Source organism: Impatiens glandulifera, chromosome 3 (genome assembly GCF_907164915.1).
Source record: "Impatiens glandulifera chromosome 3, dImpGla2.1, whole genome shotgun sequence".
Classification (NCBI taxonomy): Eukaryota; Viridiplantae; Streptophyta; class Magnoliopsida; order Ericales; family Balsaminaceae; genus Impatiens; species Impatiens glandulifera.
In genome coordinates, this window is record NC_061864.1 from 9,963,977 (window position 1) to 9,984,720 (window position 20,744).

The 20,744-nt window shown below is 34.7% G+C and overlaps 2 protein-coding genes across 3 annotated transcripts; one reads left to right on the forward strand and one right to left on the reverse strand.

Moving 5' to 3' along the window:
- The first annotated feature begins 1,558 nt into the window (after positions 1 to 1,558).
- Positions 1,559 to 4,170, forward strand: LOC124931889 (pentatricopeptide repeat-containing protein At2g21090-like). Its single transcript, XM_047472467.1, has one exon. It carries the CDS (start codon positions 1,603 to 1,605, stop codon positions 4,144 to 4,146), a length of 2,544 nt encoding a protein of 847 aa, XP_047328423.1. The 5' UTR covers positions 1,559 to 1,602; the 3' UTR covers positions 4,147 to 4,170.
- A 450-nt stretch (positions 4,171 to 4,620) lies between these two features.
- LOC124932804 (splicing factor 3B subunit 3) lies at positions 4,621 to 19,206 on the reverse strand. Of its 2 annotated transcripts, XM_047473485.1 has the most exons (15): positions 18,873 to 19,206; positions 18,217 to 18,351; positions 17,981 to 18,060; positions 17,761 to 17,844; positions 16,553 to 16,637; positions 16,276 to 16,418; positions 14,151 to 16,149; positions 12,238 to 12,554; positions 11,643 to 11,958; positions 9,632 to 9,787; positions 9,292 to 9,433; positions 7,683 to 7,759; positions 5,954 to 6,093; positions 5,391 to 5,499; positions 4,621 to 5,215 (listed from the first exon to the last, which is right to left on the reverse strand). In XM_047473485.1, the coding sequence occupies exons 1-15, from the start codon at positions 19,041 to 19,043 to the stop codon at positions 5,027 to 5,029; spliced, it is 4,143 nt and encodes a 1,380-aa protein (XP_047329441.1). In that variant the 5' UTR covers positions 19,044 to 19,206; the 3' UTR covers positions 4,621 to 5,026. The 2 variants fall into 2 exon arrangements, with proteins under 2 accessions (XP_047329441.1, XP_047329442.1); XM_047473486.1 differs by lacking the exons at positions 16,553 to 16,637; positions 17,761 to 17,844; positions 17,981 to 18,060; positions 18,217 to 18,351; positions 18,873 to 19,206 and having other exon boundaries at positions 14,151 to 16,160; positions 16,276 to 16,398.
- Positions 19,207 to 20,744: the final 1,538 nt, after the last annotated feature.

Sequence of the window (20,744 nt, forward strand, 5' to 3'; positions counted from 1 at the left end):
TTTAAGATCATAAAAAAGTTTTAAATAAAAGGTGTGATCGAAAATAAATGAATACTTGAAAATAAATGAATACTTGATCTTATTATGGGTTCATCCAGTACATAAATTTGAAACGTTTAAAAATTAAATTAAAATAATATATATATTTAGTTTAAGACTTTATATTTTAAATTTAACTGAATTTTATAAACGTGTAACATCCTAACAATATAATTTTAACTTTTTAATAACAAATATATATATATATATATATATATATATATATATATATATATTAATATTTTAGATATTTGGATTGGATCGTGATTGACTCGCCTATAAAATTTGTAACGGTTAAAAATAAAATTAAAAACGTTATATGTATGTGAATGAGACGTTGATTGACCGAAATGTGAGGTCACTATATTAGAGATCGATTGTAAATTGATAGTTGATTTGCCGAAAAGTAAAAGGTGTTTAAAAATGTGAGGTCACCAGATGGAGATGTCAATTGAGATTTTTGTGGTTGGTTTGGCAAGGGATAAAGATGTGTGAAAATGTGTGAGGTCACAATATTAGTACTGAGAGTTGTCCATTGAAAAAAAGAATATTGGTGATTAAATGTGTGACTAAGATGGTTGTTTGACCGAAGTGTAAAAGTGAGGTCCCGAGATGAGAGCTCGATTGAATTGGTAGTTGGTTTGTTAAAGTGATAATAAAAATGTTATGGTAAAAATGAGATGATTGATTTGCAAAATATTAGAATTGAAATCAAGAAATTAAGAATTAAATATTCATTGGAGAACCAAAAAATATTGGTAGTTAAATACATGAATGAATTTGTTGATTTATCGAAAAAATGAGGGTAAAGAAGTTAATGATAGGATGAGACTGGTTAGTTTTGCCAAAAATAATGTTAAAAGATGTTAGTACGGTTAAGATGATTGAGGGTAAAAGTGAAGTAACGGGATTAGTAATATGAATTAAATGAATGTCTTTATATCAATGTAGTTATTTTTTTTTTATATAAATAACAAAAATAATGATGAATGAGAGGAGAAAAATGATCACTAAGTTGTCTCAATCATCGAAGCCAAATCGTGTTCAGACTATAGATGTTGATGGCGAAGAGGATAATGAAGGCGATGCTAACGAACATAAGAAGGTTAGTATTGTTATTTTAATTTTGCAAATGTAATTTTTCTATTTATACTGTGTTAAAAGATTATTATACTAATTTTTTTGAATATATATAATAACACAGTATTAAAATTTTAAATTTTACATTAGCATAAAGTCAGATGACTAACACTTGTTTCCTTAATTTATATTTAGTTAAATATTAAAACATAAAATCAAATAAATAATAAATTAAAGAAAATAAGTTATATAACAATTTTAATATCATTTTATAACCTTTTTTTATATATAAATTAGTATATATATTAATTTGAATAAAAACTGTTGTAAAATTATTAAATTAGTGAAAACATATTTATAAGGTTGCAAAATTTGAATGAAAAGTGTTAGAAACATATCTTATCGTTTATATTCTTATTATAAACGATAAGATTCTATAGCATCGGACTCCAGACGAGTCGAACCCAACTTTCCTTCTTTTCAATGGCCATGCAGTTAAGAGCTATCGGTCCTCCGCCACCACTGCCTCCTCCACCCATTGCCGGAGACAGCAATCCCGCTGCTGTTAGTTTATCCTTTCAAGAAACGGGCCGACGCCCATCATTTGCTTCTCTGACTCTTTCAGCCAATTATCAAACCCATAATCTAAATTCATCCACTTATGCATCTATCCTTGATCCCTGTGAAGATGCCAGCTTCGGCAGACAAGTACACGCCCATGCGATTAAAATGGGTTTTCTTGGGGATCAGGAGTTTGTGGAAACCAAATTGCTTCAGATGTATGAGAGGTGTGGATGTTTTCAGGATGCACTCCTTCTGTTTGATAAAATGCCTACCAGAAATTTATATTCCTGGACAGCCATTCTAAATGCTTATGTAGCTTATGGGTTTTACCAAGAAGCTTTCTATTTATACCAGGACCTCATGTTTGAAGTAGAAGTTCTCGATTTCTTCGTTTTCCCAGTTGTCTTGAAAATGTGTGGCGGCATTGGGAATGTCCAAATCGGAATGCAGGTTCATGGATTGGTCATAAAACATGGCTTTATTTCCAACACTTACGTCAGCAATGCCATGATAGATGCTTATGGAAAATGCGGGAGACCGGATTTTGCTAAAAGAGTTTTCAGCAGCATGAAGAAGAGAGATCGTGTGACCTGGAATTCGATTATAACCTCCACCGCTTCTAATGGGATGGTTTTCGAGGCGTTGGAGTTTATTGAGAAAATGTCTTTAGATGGAAAATTAGAGCCGAATCTTGTTACTTGGAGTGCATTGATCAGTGGATTCTCTAGGAATGGATACGACAGAGAAGCAATTGAGATGCTGTCGAGAGGGTTTGAGCCGAATGCTCAAACATTAGCTAGTGTTCTTCCTGCTTGTGCTAGACTCGGGGATCTTAAGCTTGGGAAAGAGATTCATGGTTATGTAAGTAGGCATGGATTCATGTCCAACTCGATTATCGTAAATGGTTTACTCGACGTTTACAGGAGATGTGGCGATATGGACAGCGCTATGAAGATATTTCGCAAGTACTCGTTGATGAAAAACACGGTCTCGTTCAATACAATGCTTGTTGGATACTTTGAGAATGGAGCCATTTCAGAGGCAGAGAAGTTATTTGATGAATTGAAGCGTGGAGGAGGAGGAGGAGATGATATAATAAGCTCATGGAACACGATGATTTCAGGATATGTGGATAACTCGATGTTTGATGCTGCCATAGATATGTTTATAGAAGTATTGATGAAAGATCGAGTTTGGGCAGATACTTTTACCTTCGGAAGTGTTCTCACAGCATGTGCCGAATCCTGTTCTTTAAGATTAGGTATGCAAGTTCATGCCATGGCTATTGTTAGAGGTCTGCATGTAAATATCTTTGTCGGGGAAGCATTGATTGACATGTACTGCAAATGTCGAGATATAGAAGCTGCTCGAAATGCTTTCGAAGGTGTTCTCGAAAGAGATTTAACAACTTGGAATATCTTAATTTCAGGATTTGCCTATTGTAATCTGATTCATGATATTGACAATGCTCTTCTAAGGATGAAAGAGGAAGGATTGAATCCGAACATCTACACAATGAACGGAATTATGGCTGGACTAGTTGAAAACGGAAATTTTCATTCCGCCATGGAATTGTTTTCAGGAATGCAAGGTTTTGAATTAAAGCCCGACGTTTACTCGGTTGGAATAATGTTACCAGCATGCTCGAAATTGGCATCGGTAGAGAGAGGGAAACAAATTCATGCGTATTCAATTAGATTTGGACTTGAATCAGATGTTCATATTGGATCAGCAATTGTTGACATGTATGCAAAATGCGGAAAACTAGATCATGCATTGGCTTCCTATAATAGAATATCAAATCCTAACCTAGTGGCTCAAAACACAATGCTTTCAGCATACGCAATTTACGGTTACTGGAACGAAGGAATCAATTTCTTCAATAAAATGCTAGAGAATCATGTGATACCTGACAGCGTGACGTTTGTTTCAGTTCTATCTCTGTGCATAAACGCAGGGGAGGTTGAGACCGGTAAAGAGCTGTACGATTTGATGAGAAGTTACAATGTTGAACCAACACTGAAACACTTGACATGTATGGTGGATCTTCTGAGTCGAGTAGGTAGGGTGAAGGAAGCTTACAGGCTTGTGAAGGAGATGAGTATGGAGCCTGATGCAGTGACTTGGGGCGCACTGCTTGGAGGATGCGTCCTGTTTGGCGAAGTGGAGATTGGAGAAGTTGCAGCGGAGAAGTTGATCAGTTTGGAGCCGGATAATAGTGGAAATTACGTAATGTTGGCGAATTTGTACGTTGCAGCTGAAAGATGGGATGATGTAGCAAAGACGAGACAGTTGATAAAGGAAAAAGAGATGCAGAAGAATAGATCTGGATGTAGTTGGATCGAAGATAGAAACGAGATTAATGTATTTATTGCATGCGATACCTCACATAAGAGAACTCAGGAGATGTATTCCATACTCGATACTTTAACCATACATATGCGCCACGCCTTCTCACCGTAACTTTGCACTTGCAGGTTCAAACAAAGAAGAAGATGCAAATGCCATCATACTGTCTTATAGTACTAAACCCTTGTTTATATATACATAATTTAAAATAAAAATATATAACAAACTTACCTAACTTTTTTTTACAAAAACCTCAACGACAAAATCATAACAATCAAACTTCATATAATACCAAGACGAAGGATTCGTAACGGTCGTTTAAAATTCTACAATTTCTCTCAAACCCGTAAACTTAATAGCATCAATCTATATATAAGATGAAGCTTGATCATAAACAATATATATTTTATTTTATTTTGAATTATTTATAAAGTTGGTTGTAGTACAATTTTTAAATTTAAAAACAAATAAATCAATAACCCATAATTAATAACCTCTTACATCAAATTATTCAAATTATCAAAACATAATGCACTTTTTTTACTGGAAAAGAAGAAGGATTTACAGGGTCACATTACTGGAAGAATTAATTTAAAATCACTGTAAATAACAGTGAGTAACTATCTTTTTTACTAACAAGAATTAAGAACTCAAGAACCTTAATGAAATAGTACACAATGAAAATCTGTACAAAGTATAAAACATCAAATGCCTCTCAGTTCCTTTTTGTCTCGCTGTGTACATGTAAAAAACCGTCCAACTTCCTCCGATTTCTTATCAAAGATATAACAACTAGTAGTATTGGAGAGAGTAAGTATTTAGTAAAATCTAAACTCTGACCTCAGCATAATCGGTCATTCAGTCAGTCGGTCTGGTCCTCCATCGAACATTCACATTTATGTACCACTTAAGGTATCACCTTCATATTTTGTATCTGTACATACAAGTACCACCCTTCCAGAGTCCTCCAATTAAGTTCGTCAGGTTAAATATTTCAATTTAATGCATAATGCACCCGTTCAAGCAAACGCACGACGTCATTAGTTGTAAAAGTTTGTTTCGAACTTGGTAATGGTTTTTCTGTTTCATCAGGAGGACCATATAACACGTCTTCTTGCTGCATGCTAGTTAGTTCTAAGAACTGTGCTAACATATCACCATCCAATATCAGTGGTAACCCAGCCTGCCAACAAGAATTTAATGTAAATCACAAGTCCACTATCATAATCCCCAAAAAAATGTTTTAATCATGTAAAGCCTCCACCCAATAAATGTTTCCAAGATATGCAATTTGAAAACTGTTGACTGTGAATGCAATGAAGATAAATATAGAGAGAATATAGTGTTGTATGTCTTACAGAAGTTCCTCGAGAGCGAAAGTCACTGTGATCATTTCCCAAGATTGGAGCAGTTAGTTCATGAACAACCAGTCTAGATTGCAAATCTTCTAAAACTCTATGCTCTTCCCTGTAACAGCATGATCTTTTTAGTGATCAAATACAACCAATAAGCTAATTCTTTGACAAAAGAAAATGAATTCAATGATGAAAGAAAGATCCATATCATAACATCAACCAACTGAATAATCTGTTCCTACAATCCTAGCCATTTGTCATTCTACACATTTCCGTTGGCATGCCTTAGTCCACAACCGCTCACAAACTACTTAAAATTGACCCGAAAGAAAAGGTCATCAAATGTGTTTGTCTAGGCTACCCCCACATAAAAAAACATTTCATTATATATATGGATGTCACCTTCTTTGAGCACCAATCATTCTTTCCAAGTACTAATCTTCCAGAGAAAAACAGTATAATTATTGGGCTTAAGTCAAACCCATTATAGTGTGTGACAAGCTATTATCACTTTTGTGGAAAGGGAATGATGGTGTAATTATCTATATTGAAAATAACAATAATACCTTGATATGGGAATGAAGACAAAAATACTTCCTAAAAGCGTACTAGCCATAATACTGTTGTTTGATAAGCCAATCGTCGCATTAGCAATATCAAAGCCCTTTAATAAATCATCTGCCGGAAGCTTGTATGAAAATGACCCCTGAATCAAATAAGAAGGTGAAAACTTCATCCATATATTTAATTGATATGCAAAATAATGAAACAAGAACTTCAAATCAAATAGCTATCCCATTATTATGAGTAACACAATGATGGTGGATTTTATTTTTATTTTTAGAACGCTGGGTTCCGCAACTCCTTCGGAGTGCGACTAGTCCCCGCGGGCTTCAGTCCCCGCAGGTGAAGCCTGCAAACACAAGCAACCAATTTAACAAGACGTGTCAAACGTGCCGCCTAATGGGCTCGAACCCAAGCATAGGAAGCTGGGGATATCCACCTCTTTTTACCGCTAGGCTAGAAGAGGGGATAATGAAGTTAGTTTTATAACCTCTTTAAGTCCACGAGAAAATGTGTGGCATTGCATTCATGTATTTGGTTAATATATGCAAATGTTGAATAAACATACATCCATAGTTGCTCACTATAATGAGTACGAAACCAAGAAGATTTTTAACTCCATGAGAAGCTGTGTGACAGTTATATGGACTTGTGCAATGAGGGCAATAAAGCTTACACACAGCAAGGAAAATATGGGCAGTAACCATTTTTGGGATTTGTCACCTTCAATTGGGTGGTTATTCTGATCATAATCCAAATTCAAAATGCAGGTGAAACTCGTAGTTGTCTATTTCCTAATCGAACTATGACTGATATACATGAACTATTCATTAGGATTTGCTTCTTACTTCATAATTAAAAAGAAATTGAGCAGCCTTATTAAACTCATATGCAGATAAATTCTGTAGTGAATTCAGAAGAGCCCTCCACTCAGCCTTCCAATATAATTTAAAAAGGAGAGTATCAAGAATAGCAGACATTGTTATAACCGTAAAATTTAACTTCTCAAGGAAACATTTTCCTACACGATGACATGGACCATCTATATGAATCCTCTTTCCTTGAGATGCTAAAAAGTACTTACAAGCAACTCGTATTTTCAAGTAAGTTCTTGTAGACCATTATATTCTTTCATGTAAGCTCTTAGAGCCTTTCAATCAAGAATTATGTCATCTTCCACTAGACAAAGTTGAGTTCAACACTCATAATAGTTTTGCTACTTCTTTGCTTTCCTTTTTGGTATGTGGTATTTTGTCACAACACTCTTAAAAACTGACAAAGTAAAAAGAAAAAGTGACTTTGATTACATTTGGTATGAAAAGTGTGATTGAGTTAGATGAAGCTTTTTATTAAGTGAAAAGTGTAGGTAAAAAGTGTTTCATTGTGAAAAATAATTATTGTGGTACAGAATAAATTTTAGATTATGATATTTTGCAAAGTATTTTAAATTAGTTTTAGACAATGTGATAAAATTACATAGCAAAAAGGCTCATTTTAATAAATCTTATTTCAACAGAGCAATTAGGTGCAAAAGATTGTTCTATTTTACAGATCTCCTTCAACAAGGAGGCATGCACAAGTAGGACTTTGAAAAACGTAAAAGCTTTTCCAAAACTGAACTAAAAAATATTAGAAGCCGTGACTACTGGAAGGCAATACTTTTCAAGAGTCAAAGACATTAACCATCTACCAATTTTCAACAAAGCATCTCTTTAGGTTACTAGGTCTCACCTTGCTTATACACATGCATATTTCACCCATATAGAAAGAGCAACACCGCATTAAATTACTTTCTGGACTTGCATTATCTGCAGGACATAATAATAATAAGTTAACATTAGCTCTATTCTTCTCATGATAAAAACAGAAGAATTAATCAATTTGATTTATATGCTGATAAGAACTCAAACTGATGAGATGCAATATGGCATGCCAGAAATTTCAGATTTTTATTTGCTCTTGATTTATTTTTATTTTTGTCTACAAAACCTAATGAACAAGAATAGAATAAAGAATTAATCAATTAATAAAGACAAAATGAAGCAGAACAACATGAGATTTACATATATCTTTATTTTGTTTACTTTTTATGATTCTCAACTTGGATTACTAGGCTATAAAACAACAAAAAGGAAATAAGTTTTGGATTCATCAGTCTTGGGAATCAGTAGTATTACGATTAGATTAAGCAGTAAAATGTAGGTGCTCTGTAAATTCTAACATAAACAGTGCCTCCATAAAATCAACAAGATAATCTGAGCTTGGTATAGAACCTTATAAATCCAGATAGAACAAATCAAGATCATCCAATTAATCCAGAAAATAGTAGTCTCCTAGAATACCAACGGAGGACTGAAAGGCATGCGTTTCCCACTTGACATAAAATCCTTTAAAATTTTCTAGAAGGGTCCAAGCAAATTAAATCTATTAATCCTCTTCCACAACTTTGCAAGTAATCAAAAATCAATATCTGGTAGTGAGCCATAAGTATCCAAAGCATGGCAACTTTATGATCTGATTCATACACTCATATTCTACAAAGTTCATAAAACTTTCCTTAATATGCTTTACAGCATGTGATCTTGCAGTTTCTTCCTCAAAATTCATTCCCCTTCTCTCAACCAGAATGTCCCAAAAGGTTGATAAAACTTATTTTTCCATATTCCTTAATGTTGAATCCCAAAAAAGCATGCCATCAATGAATCTACTCCTCAGTACCCAAACTAAGTATTTTCCTCATGAAGACAAATTTATAAGTATTCCCTTTATTGTATATGATATCTGAAGCACAAAGTCCACCAAAGTAACCCATGAGAGGAGTTGTGTGTGCCTTGTGATGACCCTTGCAAATGGTTCACAATTGTTAGATGTTGCTCATACAACAAATATGCTTGCAAAATATCTTGCCTAGAGTGTGGCTCATTGTCTCTCAGCAGGTTGGGATCATTAACAGCATGTTGGGCTTCACTAATTGTCTTGAGTTTTCTTAAAATTCAAGTAGAATTTTATCTAAACATAATGATGAATAATTGAAATTCATAAATATACAAATTCCTTCTCAACATGTATTTTAGTGTTCTTGATACAGAAAATAAACTCTTATGTAGGGAAGATAAATAGAAGGTTTTTTTAAGAGGAGAAACCTACTCTAGGATCACTTACTTTTTTATGAATCTTCACTCTCAAAAGTGTCAGAAGCAATACAGACAAAACAGGTTTCATGTTTCCTTCTTTTTGATGTCATGTGAGGCGGTTAGATATATAGGGATGGATTAACATTTAGGAAACATTTATTAGTTTCATAATGGGATTGTTTCAAATGAAGTGCATAAAAGAGTACCTTCTAACTGGTTTGAACTTGACAAGACAGTGATACTCCCCAGGCGATCTGATACAACAGCAGTATCAACATCCATTAGAATACAATCAGCTACCAGCCTCTGAATTGGATCACAGTATAGTTGTTCTAGTTTCCTAGCATCCTGAAATATACAGAAGAAATTAAATACAGATCATCAAATAAACGAGTTTTTTCTAGCCTTCTGTGCACTTTGTTCGTGCAAGGATGTGAGTGGAAATTTGTTATATAATAACATCTACACGAAATATTTATATACTTATATCTTTTCTATTGCAATAAATATTTTTTTGGATAGATCAAAATATGCCTTGTCACTTACCTCATGATAGGTGAAAAAAAGGACTCCATCACGGCAGTCTCCCACAGCAATTCTAGTAATGTGCGAGGTCAAAGTCGTAATCATAAACCGTGTTCTAGCAACAGCCAATCTCCTAACCCTTTGGAAATTATCGTTGGGAAATCCACATACATAAAACTGAAAACAAATATATGTATATCAGTAATAGCATATCAATGAAATTTATTATAATTAGAATTTGAGTTTAAATATTCGACATCAGGTATGCTACAGAAGACTAACAGTTCTGGTAAGATATCTGAGTACTAATATTGTATTAATAATACTTTATTATCCTTAATTAGTATATTCCTCTAAAATATTGGAAAGTCTACCATAAATAGATATGATTCATTGATAAGAATAAGATCTTAAGACTATAAGGAAGTTTTCTGTATATAAGTATACAAGATATTCTTCTTAGTTTTGAGAAACATACATGGTATCACAACCACATCTCTAAAATCACAAGAAACTCCCTTAAAATCTGTTTCTCTTCCAGTTTTCAGCCTGGCATCCAAGCCTTTTCTGTCCATGTCTGGAATTTCAGATTAAGCTTCTTTTGTTGCCCTCATTTACCAGCATAGTGCACCAACTCAATGACAAGAATTATCTTCAATAATCTCAATGCCATCTTGATGTTCATTTGTAGCAAAGGGAAGGATGACATTCTGACTGAGGTGTTGTCCCCTCCTTTCACACATGGAATGCAAAGAACCACATGGTGATGTCTTGGATCATCACTATGACAGTAGAAATCAGGGAGAAATTTCTCCTACTGCTGAATATGAACAAATTTGGGATGATACTACAGATTCTTACTCCTTCAGAGTTCAGACAATACCTCTGAACTGTTCGAGATTGCATCAACATTACACAATGTACGACAAAGAGAGCAATGCGAAACAATACTTACCCACTCTTGGCTATGAAAGCAAGTCGACATGTATGAGGTACACAAACTAGACAGTGCCTATGATTCTTCAATGTATCTCAAAATCATTGAACAAAAAAAGGACCTTTCAGATTCTTCCAAGTCTCATCAACACTTCCCACCAAAGCTTAATTATGCCTCTGTTGAGCACCAGCGAGGCGTTCTTGAAATTCACAGGAGGGTAGACAAGAAATAACTAAAAAGGCGTTCTCCTAGATCCAAAAAATGCAATTTCCTTGGGTTCACGTGACTAAAAAGACCTACCACACTATGTGTCTTGTCTCATTTGAGATATAATCGTTACTACTATAATTCCAATGTCCAAATGAGGATCTAAGGGAACATAAGACTTGGGACACGGACAATAGCAACATTCCTGCCTCCGCCAAATAAGTCCAATAATCTGCCTTCACCTAGTCTTCAAACACATAATTCTTCGACCCCACCAACAGCAAAAGAGGTGTGTGTACACCAAACGAAATAAGGCAGTATAGTATAACCCACATCTGGCACCCATCCAAGAGCCAGAGCCAAACGGATCCAACTCCAGTTGAATATCATTCAGATACACACTCCCTTGACCATACACAAACTGACAAAGCGAAAAAAGCGTATGTTTGTCTACTATTTTCTCCTGTACAAATAGAAAGCATATAGCTCCAACCTTGCAGGACTTTGTAGTCTTGAAAAGAAAATGTATCTATCAGAGAGGTTTTCAATGATTTATTTGCCTGCATCTTAATCGTCTCAAGCTATATAAACATATTTCTACTCCTGATTTCAATATCTTCTTATTTTTGTGAAAAGATTTCAATATATCTTACTTTTATCAAGTAAAAGATGATCTGATATACCCTAACATTATCAAGTTTCAAGACTGTATAGCTGCTTTAGCACTACAACATGGACAAAATGTTTTCAAAGATTTCTTCAACTAATGTTTTTTTGCTGCTCCTAAAGACAGCATTTAATGTAGCCACAGCCCCTAATTGTTTCATAGGAAAGCAATTTACTTAATAAGAAAACTTCTCAAACTTATAATTGGCCATAGATACTTACCGCATTGCCAGCTGAGGCTAAGAAATAGCGATCAAGGTACGGACAAACAGCAAGGACCATTCCAGTCCACATAGTAGAATAAGCTAATTTGAGATGCCATGCTTCAGTTTCTTCCAGTTTAACTCCGTCAGAACTATTATCATCTGAGCTGCTGCAAAGGCTACTGCATGATAAATTTTCAACTGCATATCCAACTGCTTCAGGGCAAGGTGAAGCTCGCTGAGAAGATGAGCCAGCTTTTGAACAAAACGTCATAGAAGCAGTATCTGAATTAGGTGTATGTTCAAGGCTCAAAACTATGAGACGGCCCCTTGTACTGCAACAGAATACATTGAGTTGGTTATGTAACTAAAAACCATGCAGTCTCCAGAGAATTACTAGCGATAATTCTAGTATAACTAGTATCATATGATGGATAAACAATCAGAAACGTGCATTTTAATATTCACAAAAATGCATAGCTTCATAAAATCCCAAGAGCTATGTGGATATACTTTCTCTGGAAAGAGCAGGGGAGCAGTGAAGTAAATGCAGCAATATTCAAAAGTTAAGAAGATACTTAAAGGCATCAGTAATTGCAGTAGCATCTACTTACCTTTCTGCTTCACCACTGGGCATTATGGCTGGACCAGTCCAAATGCTTGTGCCAACAACCAGGACTAATTCGCTTCCAACTCTTACCAATTCCATGCATTTTCCTGTTTCCCCAGGTTGAAGTCTAAATGATGATAAAATACAACCACTTAAAGGATCTACACAGCATATATCAGATAACGATGAATCATGGCTTAGTTCAGTCCTAGTCCTCATCACAAGCAATAGCCTACTTTCACTGTGGTATAAAACCTTTGTAGGAGTGCCTCCGAGATGAAATTTCTGAACATTCAGTCTTTTACTGTGTACCATTTCCACCTAAAGACGCAAAAAGGAATCACATTGTAGAAGTGCATTAATGGACAACTGAATGAGGTTAAATGGTACTTCCTAAAAGGCGAACAATAGAAAAGAAAATGTGTGTCTTGCAAGTGATTGAATGTTTTATATTTTGATTTATTAGTACATGAGTATATGACTCATCTTCCATTTGTCATAATGAACATATAAGGCACACATCCAACTTCATCCATGAAAGGGAAAATCTACCACCAAAAACTATGCAAACAGAAACTAAATCACAAGGAATAGTTGACTTTTGAAGTTCAAAGAAGTATCAAAATGTTACTAACAAAGATGGAGAAGTATCAAAATGATTCCAGTATTTATCATACTAAATAGCATGGTTCAATAAGTATACCAGTATACCATTAATACTCATTACACAAATAGGAGACACCTCCAAGTAATTGATAAAGTGAATTAAAGAAGAGGAAAGCTTTTAGAAAACATCAGTAAGAGTACTATTCTAGGATCAAAAAAATACTATTATATTACAGATCATGAAAACAAAGTAGAAATACAATAAGGTATAGCTAGAACAAACATAATCATGTAAATAGAAGACACAGCATAAGATGATGCAAAAGGGCCAAATGTTTGATAGATTGGCTTCCAGGAAAGTGACTTGATAAATAAATCCCTATATAACTTTGAAGATGTGAAAAGGAAAACCAACTCTTTATATGGATCATATATGAACAAAGAAATAGAACTTAAATCATCTACTGACCATAGTGAAATCCATTCTGTTGAAATTAACTCAATCATTCTAAAGATACACTCGATCAACCAGTTAGAATTCTTGTGTTAAAGAAAAGCTGCACCAAATAGTTTAAACAACAAACGTCTTCTGTATAACTTACACAAAAAGGAGCTCTATAGGTCATAGCATGTGCCTTCTTTTGCATGAGTAAATTTAACAATTTGAAATGAAGCAATTAGATTATTGTGTCATCAAGAGATTTGTGCCATATGTCTAAACAATAAACATCTGCATATTGTTTATCCATTAAGGCACTTATTTTATACAAGTAAATTTACATTGAGACTTGACAATAGAATTAAGTAGTTCTGCATTGATAATCCAAAACCATCATTGATGGTATTGTTAAATATAAAGTTGCTACGCTCCCCCCACCCCCCTAACCCTCCTTTATATGAAATAGATAATATATTAGCTTACGTAATTGAAAGGATCGTTCTTTCCCAATTATGTTGGCCTCAAATGGACACCAATGAACATCATTGTGTTTGTTCCAGGTCCGACTAATAATGAGATGATTTTTTAATCTTCTGAGTTTAGAAAGGTGGTCTTTTAAAGACAAGCCATAATTGTGATGGAATAGAAAAAAGTCATTGCCCTAGAAAAAACATTGATTTTCAAGTATCTTAATTTGCTAGCGAACGCATCCATATTTCTAGCTTCATTGGGATAATAAATTTGACATAAACAGCATCATGTAAAGTTTAATACAACATAGATATCTTGATGTCATGAAAGGGAATCAATGAACAGTAACATAAGAGGAAAAGAAGTCCACAAGAGAATTAAACAAATTGTTGTTTACTTACCAAATGAAGGCTATTCTCTGCAACAAATAAAATTCCTTTGGGACACTCACTACAACATACAGGGGTTGCATGTGTTGACGGTTCGAAAGAGATGGAAGTATATGAGAGGCCATGCCTATCAGTTTGCAATAACCAAGGCCTATCGCTGAGGGCTATTATGTCAGCATCAATGGAATCACTCAATGGAATAAGGAAAGCAGGTGTAATTCCTATTCTGCGTACAGCAATCAACTGAAGAAGAACATGTTCGTTATTATAACCAAGAGGTGTATAAGAGGCGGATAATTTTTGTTCTGGAGCTCTAAATAAGTCATTATCCAAGTTTACCAAACGGGATCCAGTATTAGGCCCCTGACTAAGTGATTCTGATGAAGAAATAGCAGAGTCACTTGGCCACTCAAATCGTAGTAGCATCCCATTCCTTAACCCAGAAAGGACATAAAGTCTATCAACTAATACAAGCCTCACATCTTGAGGGACACATCCACTAATTGTTGTTCCCATTGAATTTGTTAACGAAATAATTCCAATTGCTAGCTGACTCAAACATTTGCCAGGCAGGAAACAAAGAACCTCGACTGAAGGCTTATGTGTACCAATAACAAAGGTGTTACTAATATCAACTCCAGGTGGAAGATTATAACCATAACCACTATCCATTGAATTAGTACGAGCAATTGACTGTTTTCGCTGAAAATTGATTGAAGGGATCGAAATACAAGATAATTCATTTTCTAATTTTATGCGTTGCATTTCATATACTTCAACGTCACCATTTAATTGTCTGACTCCAAGCAGAAACAAGAGACAAGGACTTGAAGTAGCTACTATTATGAAGTTGTTCCCAATAGCACCTAGGCTGATGTTAAATTTGTCAGGCAACCAGGTTGTACAGGTTGGGGAAGATGATGAAACACCTTTAGGATGAGCAGTAATAGTTGGCAAACAAAGCCTGACAGCATTCTGGTATATCTGAACCAACATACAATCCCTGATAAGACCACAAGCCAGGGTACAAACATCAGGCTGAAAACCAACTGAATCAGTCACATCAGTAAAACTCAATCCAACAGATAACACACGGGTCTGTTCAACAAATGATAGCACTAGGAATGAATGATAAGCATCTTTTACTTGCATTTTGAGAGTCCAAGTACCTGTTATGCCCTGATAAATAGGAGCAGTTCTTAACAGCCTTTCAACACTAATACCACTACGAATAATCCTTATTGATCCCTCTGGAGCCATTCCACAACAGGCAAATATTTGAGCTTGCTTCTCATCATGGAAATCCACAACTGACATGTCCAATATTGGAGCAATGTTTTGAATAAGACTCCCATAGATAAGCCTTCCCTCTTCAACCTTCAGAATCATCCCATCTCCCATATCAACAAGGGCAGCTAAAAATCCACCTTCAACCCAAAGGAGCACCTTGCAAATAAGATTTTTATAGAGGCATTCAGAAACATCAACCCTAACCCCGTCATGATCAGAACAAACTTCAAGTGCAAACAGTTCTCCACTATCTACACAAAATATCATCCTTGGATTTGACTCATTTCCAGGCTCCCAGCTCCATGAGCACACATGTCTAGAGGTTGGACGCACGGGGCTCATCTCGCTATCTATATTCATGGGATCGTTATCTTTACCCATGTCTCTTAGCTTCAGTAAAGCAGAGGCAGCCACGCTAAACATACCATCTTCATCAGTATCATGTAGTCCACATGATTCCTCAATAAAAGTATGTTCCTCCACTGCAGTAGTAAGAGAACCTAAGCTAGTTCTATATACACAACAAGGATTATGAGCATCCCTAAGATCCATTAAAAGAAGATCACCAGCCCTTAATATGAAAGCAAAACCAGACAAATGAGGAACTTCAACAACATTAAGTGCTAAAGGCCCTGCTTCTGCATATTGACTTATCAGTTCAATACTATGTTTCTTCATGTCCCACTCCAGCAATAAAAGCTCGTTATTAAAAGTTCCCCTCCTGCAGATGTTCTAAATACTCTTAAACACTACCAAAAGAGGTTGTCTGAACATGGAAAACAAATAAGATATCTAAATACTATTGTTTCAAGTTTTTTCACTGAGATTCTACATATTGTACACCTACCGATTCAGAAGAATGGCCAAAACAGGGATGTAATCCTCAATTGGTTGACAACATTGTGTGGAAATAAAGCACATGCTCCATATAGTACCCGAAATAATAGAAGCTACACCTCCGGATGGATCTTTTGAAGGATAAATAATGCTCTGACACAGTTTATAGTAGAATATCAGTGATTGTTAATAAGATTCCAATCTCTTTTCATTTCCTTAATCAACAATATAACAATTGAAGCTTTTCCATTATTAAAAAGTTCCTCAAACAAGAAAAGAAAGTTAACCTGTTCAATGGCACACTCATCACAAGGTGAAAAAAAAAACATTGCTAAACGGTCATCATAGGCGCTGGCAGCAATTAAACGGCCACTGCAAAAAATAATTATCATGTTACTAAGCATAGAGACGGAAAGAATAAGCAAAAAGGAAATAAACCAGTGCAGTTAGTAAATGAGGGAACTATATAACTCTTTCAGGAACCGCTCTTCGTGGAAGAGTTCTCTTAAGCACTACAAATTTATAGAAGCATTTTATTGATCTACCTAATGTAGAAAACTATCAGTTCTCAAACATCTTAAGTTACTTAATTTTGCAACTAAAATATAACATCCCTTGCCAACAAAGAGCCATCCAATGATCATGCTCCCTATTATCTGAGATTTCATTATACTTGCTAGAGTGGCGGAGAATCACTTCTGGCCTCACTGATAGAAGGATCACCTTCCATTGCCGACTCTCACTTGTTGAGGGGGGCAGACTGGTTAGCCTTGAGGAATCCATTTCGCAAGTTACCATCCATCCAGAGACTGACGACAAGTTTTATTGGCTCCTCATATTTCAACACCAGTGTCATCTACCATGCGACCCACCAAGGGGCGCTAATGTCGGTCCCCTTGGAAGGAAGTGTAGAAAGCTTCCATCCAGGATTTTTCTTTTTTGGCCTGGGAAGCAATTCGTTGGAATATTAACAACTGTCAAACTTAAAAGTAAGGGAATGCACATGGCTAGTAGATGTTGCTTCTGCATGAGGAATGAGGAAACTATTGACCACATTCTCCTCCATTGTAATCTTTCCAGAGATATGTGGCCCTCCTGCAAAACATTCTCAAATTCCAATGGGACATGCAGCTCAAAGTTGCCGATTTCTGGAATAACTGGACTTGATGGGCATCAAGCAATAACATCGCCGCCGATGGCTGAAAGACTATCCCTCTCATCATGTAGTGGATGATATGGAAAGAAAGGAACAAATAGTGTCGAAAGAATAAAAGGCTTTATGCTTTATGCATTTGCTTCTATTTGAAAAAGAGGATTTTGTAAGGGATGAGAAACTTTTATCTTATTGACATCTATCCTTTTTGTGTTCTTGTTTTCATGATTTTGGCTTTCACCTTCCCCACCCCCCTCTTTGTAATGCTTGAACGCTTCTTGTGTTCCTATTTATTCTAATGAAAAGTTGACCTTTTCAAATATATATGTTGGAGTAACTTACGATGAATGTACAGCTAACATTCTTCCAACTTGATGTCTTGAATTTCCAGGCTCAGCAAGTTCAAGATGTTGCACGGGGAAAAACCTACTCCATCAGTAATTATAAGTAACAAGAATGTTAGTTTGTGGAAATCAAGATTTGCATTATAAAGAAAAGCAAGAATGAGATTGACCAGCTGTATGAGCATCACAGTGAACATACAGAAAATGAAGACAAGGACCTGTGCATTTCATTGGAAAAAGTGAGAATTGTGATCCTCCCAGAATCGGAAATAACAACCAATAGGTCCCTCCCTTGCATCTACATATCATAAAGCCAAATTCAATGAGAGGTAAGAACCTTTCTATAAGGATTCATTATTCTCTTGGTAGATTCATCTGTTTCACCGAAAATATTACAAACAAATGCAAATCATTTATTCAACACAGATGTAGAGAAGGAGACAATCTAACTGACCTGAGGACTTCTTGAGTGAAAAGTCTCATTCCACGGCATGATAGCAAGATCTTTTATTGTTCCAAACACGGGCTGCTCACAAGTAGATTGCACAGTCCCATCATCATCAATAATCACTAACTCTATTGATGTTTCCTGAACAAGATGCAATTTACATCAGGTAGATCTTCAAGTAGTAAAACCATATGAGAATATTAATAATATGAAGGTGGCAATGATATAGATTAAATGTAGTGAACAATGCAAGATAAACCTTATTCTGGGCTGGAGCAAAAATAGCGAAGAAGTGATTGTGTAGATGCCTAGAAAACTATTAAGAATTACTAAGAACCCCCTAGGACACATTTGGAAGTCCATTCGAATAACTATAAATCCAGCTAGAATAAATATGCATTATGCATAGCTGGTTCATAATTTCCTGATCTTTAAAATGTTCACCTCTGACCTGGTCTCATAATTAGACATCTCACACCCTGATTAAGGGTTCAAGACATAAAAAACCTAAAATAAAAGGATTCTCAAATTCACGAAATCAAAATACAGAACCCCAAATTCGCCTGGCTTCAAAAGCAAGCCTTGCGTGCTAACCGTTAGTCGCAATATGCGGATAAGAGAACAGGCAAAGAACGAGTTCGAAGAGATAGACGGTTACCGACCTTGCCGAAGACAACGTCGTTAGACGAAGGGGATCGGATGTGTCCTTTAACGACTTGAAGAACAACGCTGCCTCTCAAGACGCACTTGGCGAGGTAGTGAACACCACCACTGGGGACCAAGGAAGAGGAGCCGCCGGACTGGTTCGACGAGGACTCTTCCGAAACCGCCATGGAAAAAAGAAGCTTCTTCTAAGCTTCTAGGTTTTAAGCCGAGAGGAGTGTATGATTTCGCAAAACCGCGAAGCGACTGATGAGCTCGTTTCTTGCTTCTCGCCCATGTGAGAGGGCCCGTTTGATTGTAGCGATAATGCTTCGATCTTCGAGTAGTAGTTTGCTCAACCCAAATATTGCAATTTGTTATTTTATAACTTTATTTCAATCAGAACTTGCTTGAACTTTAAGCAAACAAAAATAAAATAATAATTGCCTAAAACTAAAAGTTTTTTAATAGTTTTATTTTAGTTTGATCAAATAAAACATTTTATTTAATATAATATTATGAAATTGTAGAGAGGGTTATTTTCTTTATTTTTATTTTTTTAAGAAGTTAGATTATTTATGTAAAAAATAATAAAAAAATTTGGGATGAATAGAATGATCATAAATAAAATTTGAGCTGATAATTTTTACTGCGGTACCAAAATGAATAAAAAAAGTTAGTTCTAATAATATTTAATTCATTTATAACATTTGTAATTTTATTGTCTGCATATATGTGTGAAATATATATGTTGTTTAAATTTCCAATAAATAGTTTTAATTGGTTGTCTATATAGTATTCAATTATTTTATTTATTACTCTATAAACTATAAACGTTTAAATATTTAGTGTGTTTGAGGTATGATGGTGAAATGTCTACATTATCTTAATATAAATAATATTTAAATATTTTGATAACTTGGCTTTTTTTTACTTATTTAAGGTCTTAGGTTGTTTGTTTTGATTGGTTTTTTCACATAAAAAATTATCGTACCATTAATTTTCAAAATCTTCCTAAGTCAGTTGGCGGTTAAATACAGATCTGATATAATTGGTACGATATAAGACATTTATCACTAGACTAAATAGACATATTTAAAAAATATCAAAACAAGTATGTATATAATATTGTAAGTCGGTTAAATCATCGGTTTTTATTATCTAAATCGTCCAGCAAACTGGTTATGATCGGTACAGGAAATCATGAACCGATTAAAACTCAGCTTGATTGTTTTATAATTATTTCGATTGATGTTTCTTTGATTCAATTCAATATTTTTTTATTTTTTTTATTTGGATTGCACGGTACTTTTGGTATTCGATAAAATAATAAAATATTAGAAAATCTATCTACTTTAATTTATTAATGATACGTGTTATTTTATCTGTGTTATTTTATCTATGGTTATTTTATCTGAAAACATACCTATCTATGACTATATATTTTATCTGAAAACAAATGCATTCTAATGATGCATTAAAATGTACACAACTAATTAAACGACTTTACAATAATGTTAGATTGGAACTATAGTTTTAACTAGTTTTTAAGTATGAAAACATAAAATTTGGTATTTAATAACAACTAGCTTACATGTCTTGATTTAAACACAGTAATTATGGTTAAGCCAATTACATACATAAAAACCTAGAACACCGATAAATGGGATATTTATGTATCATATATAAAAACCTAAAACACCCATAAATGAAATGATGAATAGACATGATTATTTTTAGACAAAAAGAAATGAGGTATAGATACTCTACTATTTTTTCATAAATATATTTTTAAGGATTTTCAAGGTCTGAAGTGAATATACATAATTTGAATTCACAATTTGAATAAATCAAATTCGAATTTCATTTTCAGTTTTAAATCGAATTTTAAA

Bases quoted from the DNA above. Each gene is read 5' to 3' on its own strand.
- LOC124931889 (XM_047472467.1), top strand. From the start codon at position 1,603: ATGGCCATGCAGTTAAGAGCTATCGGTCCTCCGCCACCACTGCCTCCT.
- LOC124932804 (XM_047473485.1), bottom strand. From the start codon at position 19,043: ATGGCGGTTTCGGAAGAGTCCTCGTCGAACCAGTCCGGCGGCTCCTCT. The intron at 18,061-18,216 runs GTCAGTTAGATT...TATGATATGTAG, and splicing joins TTCACTCAAGAAGTCCTCAG to ATGCAAGGGAGGGACCTATT. The intron at 16,638-17,760 runs GTAAGTTACTCC...TATTTTTTGCAG, and splicing joins ATGTTAGCTGTACATTCATC to TGGCCGTTTAATTGCTGCCA.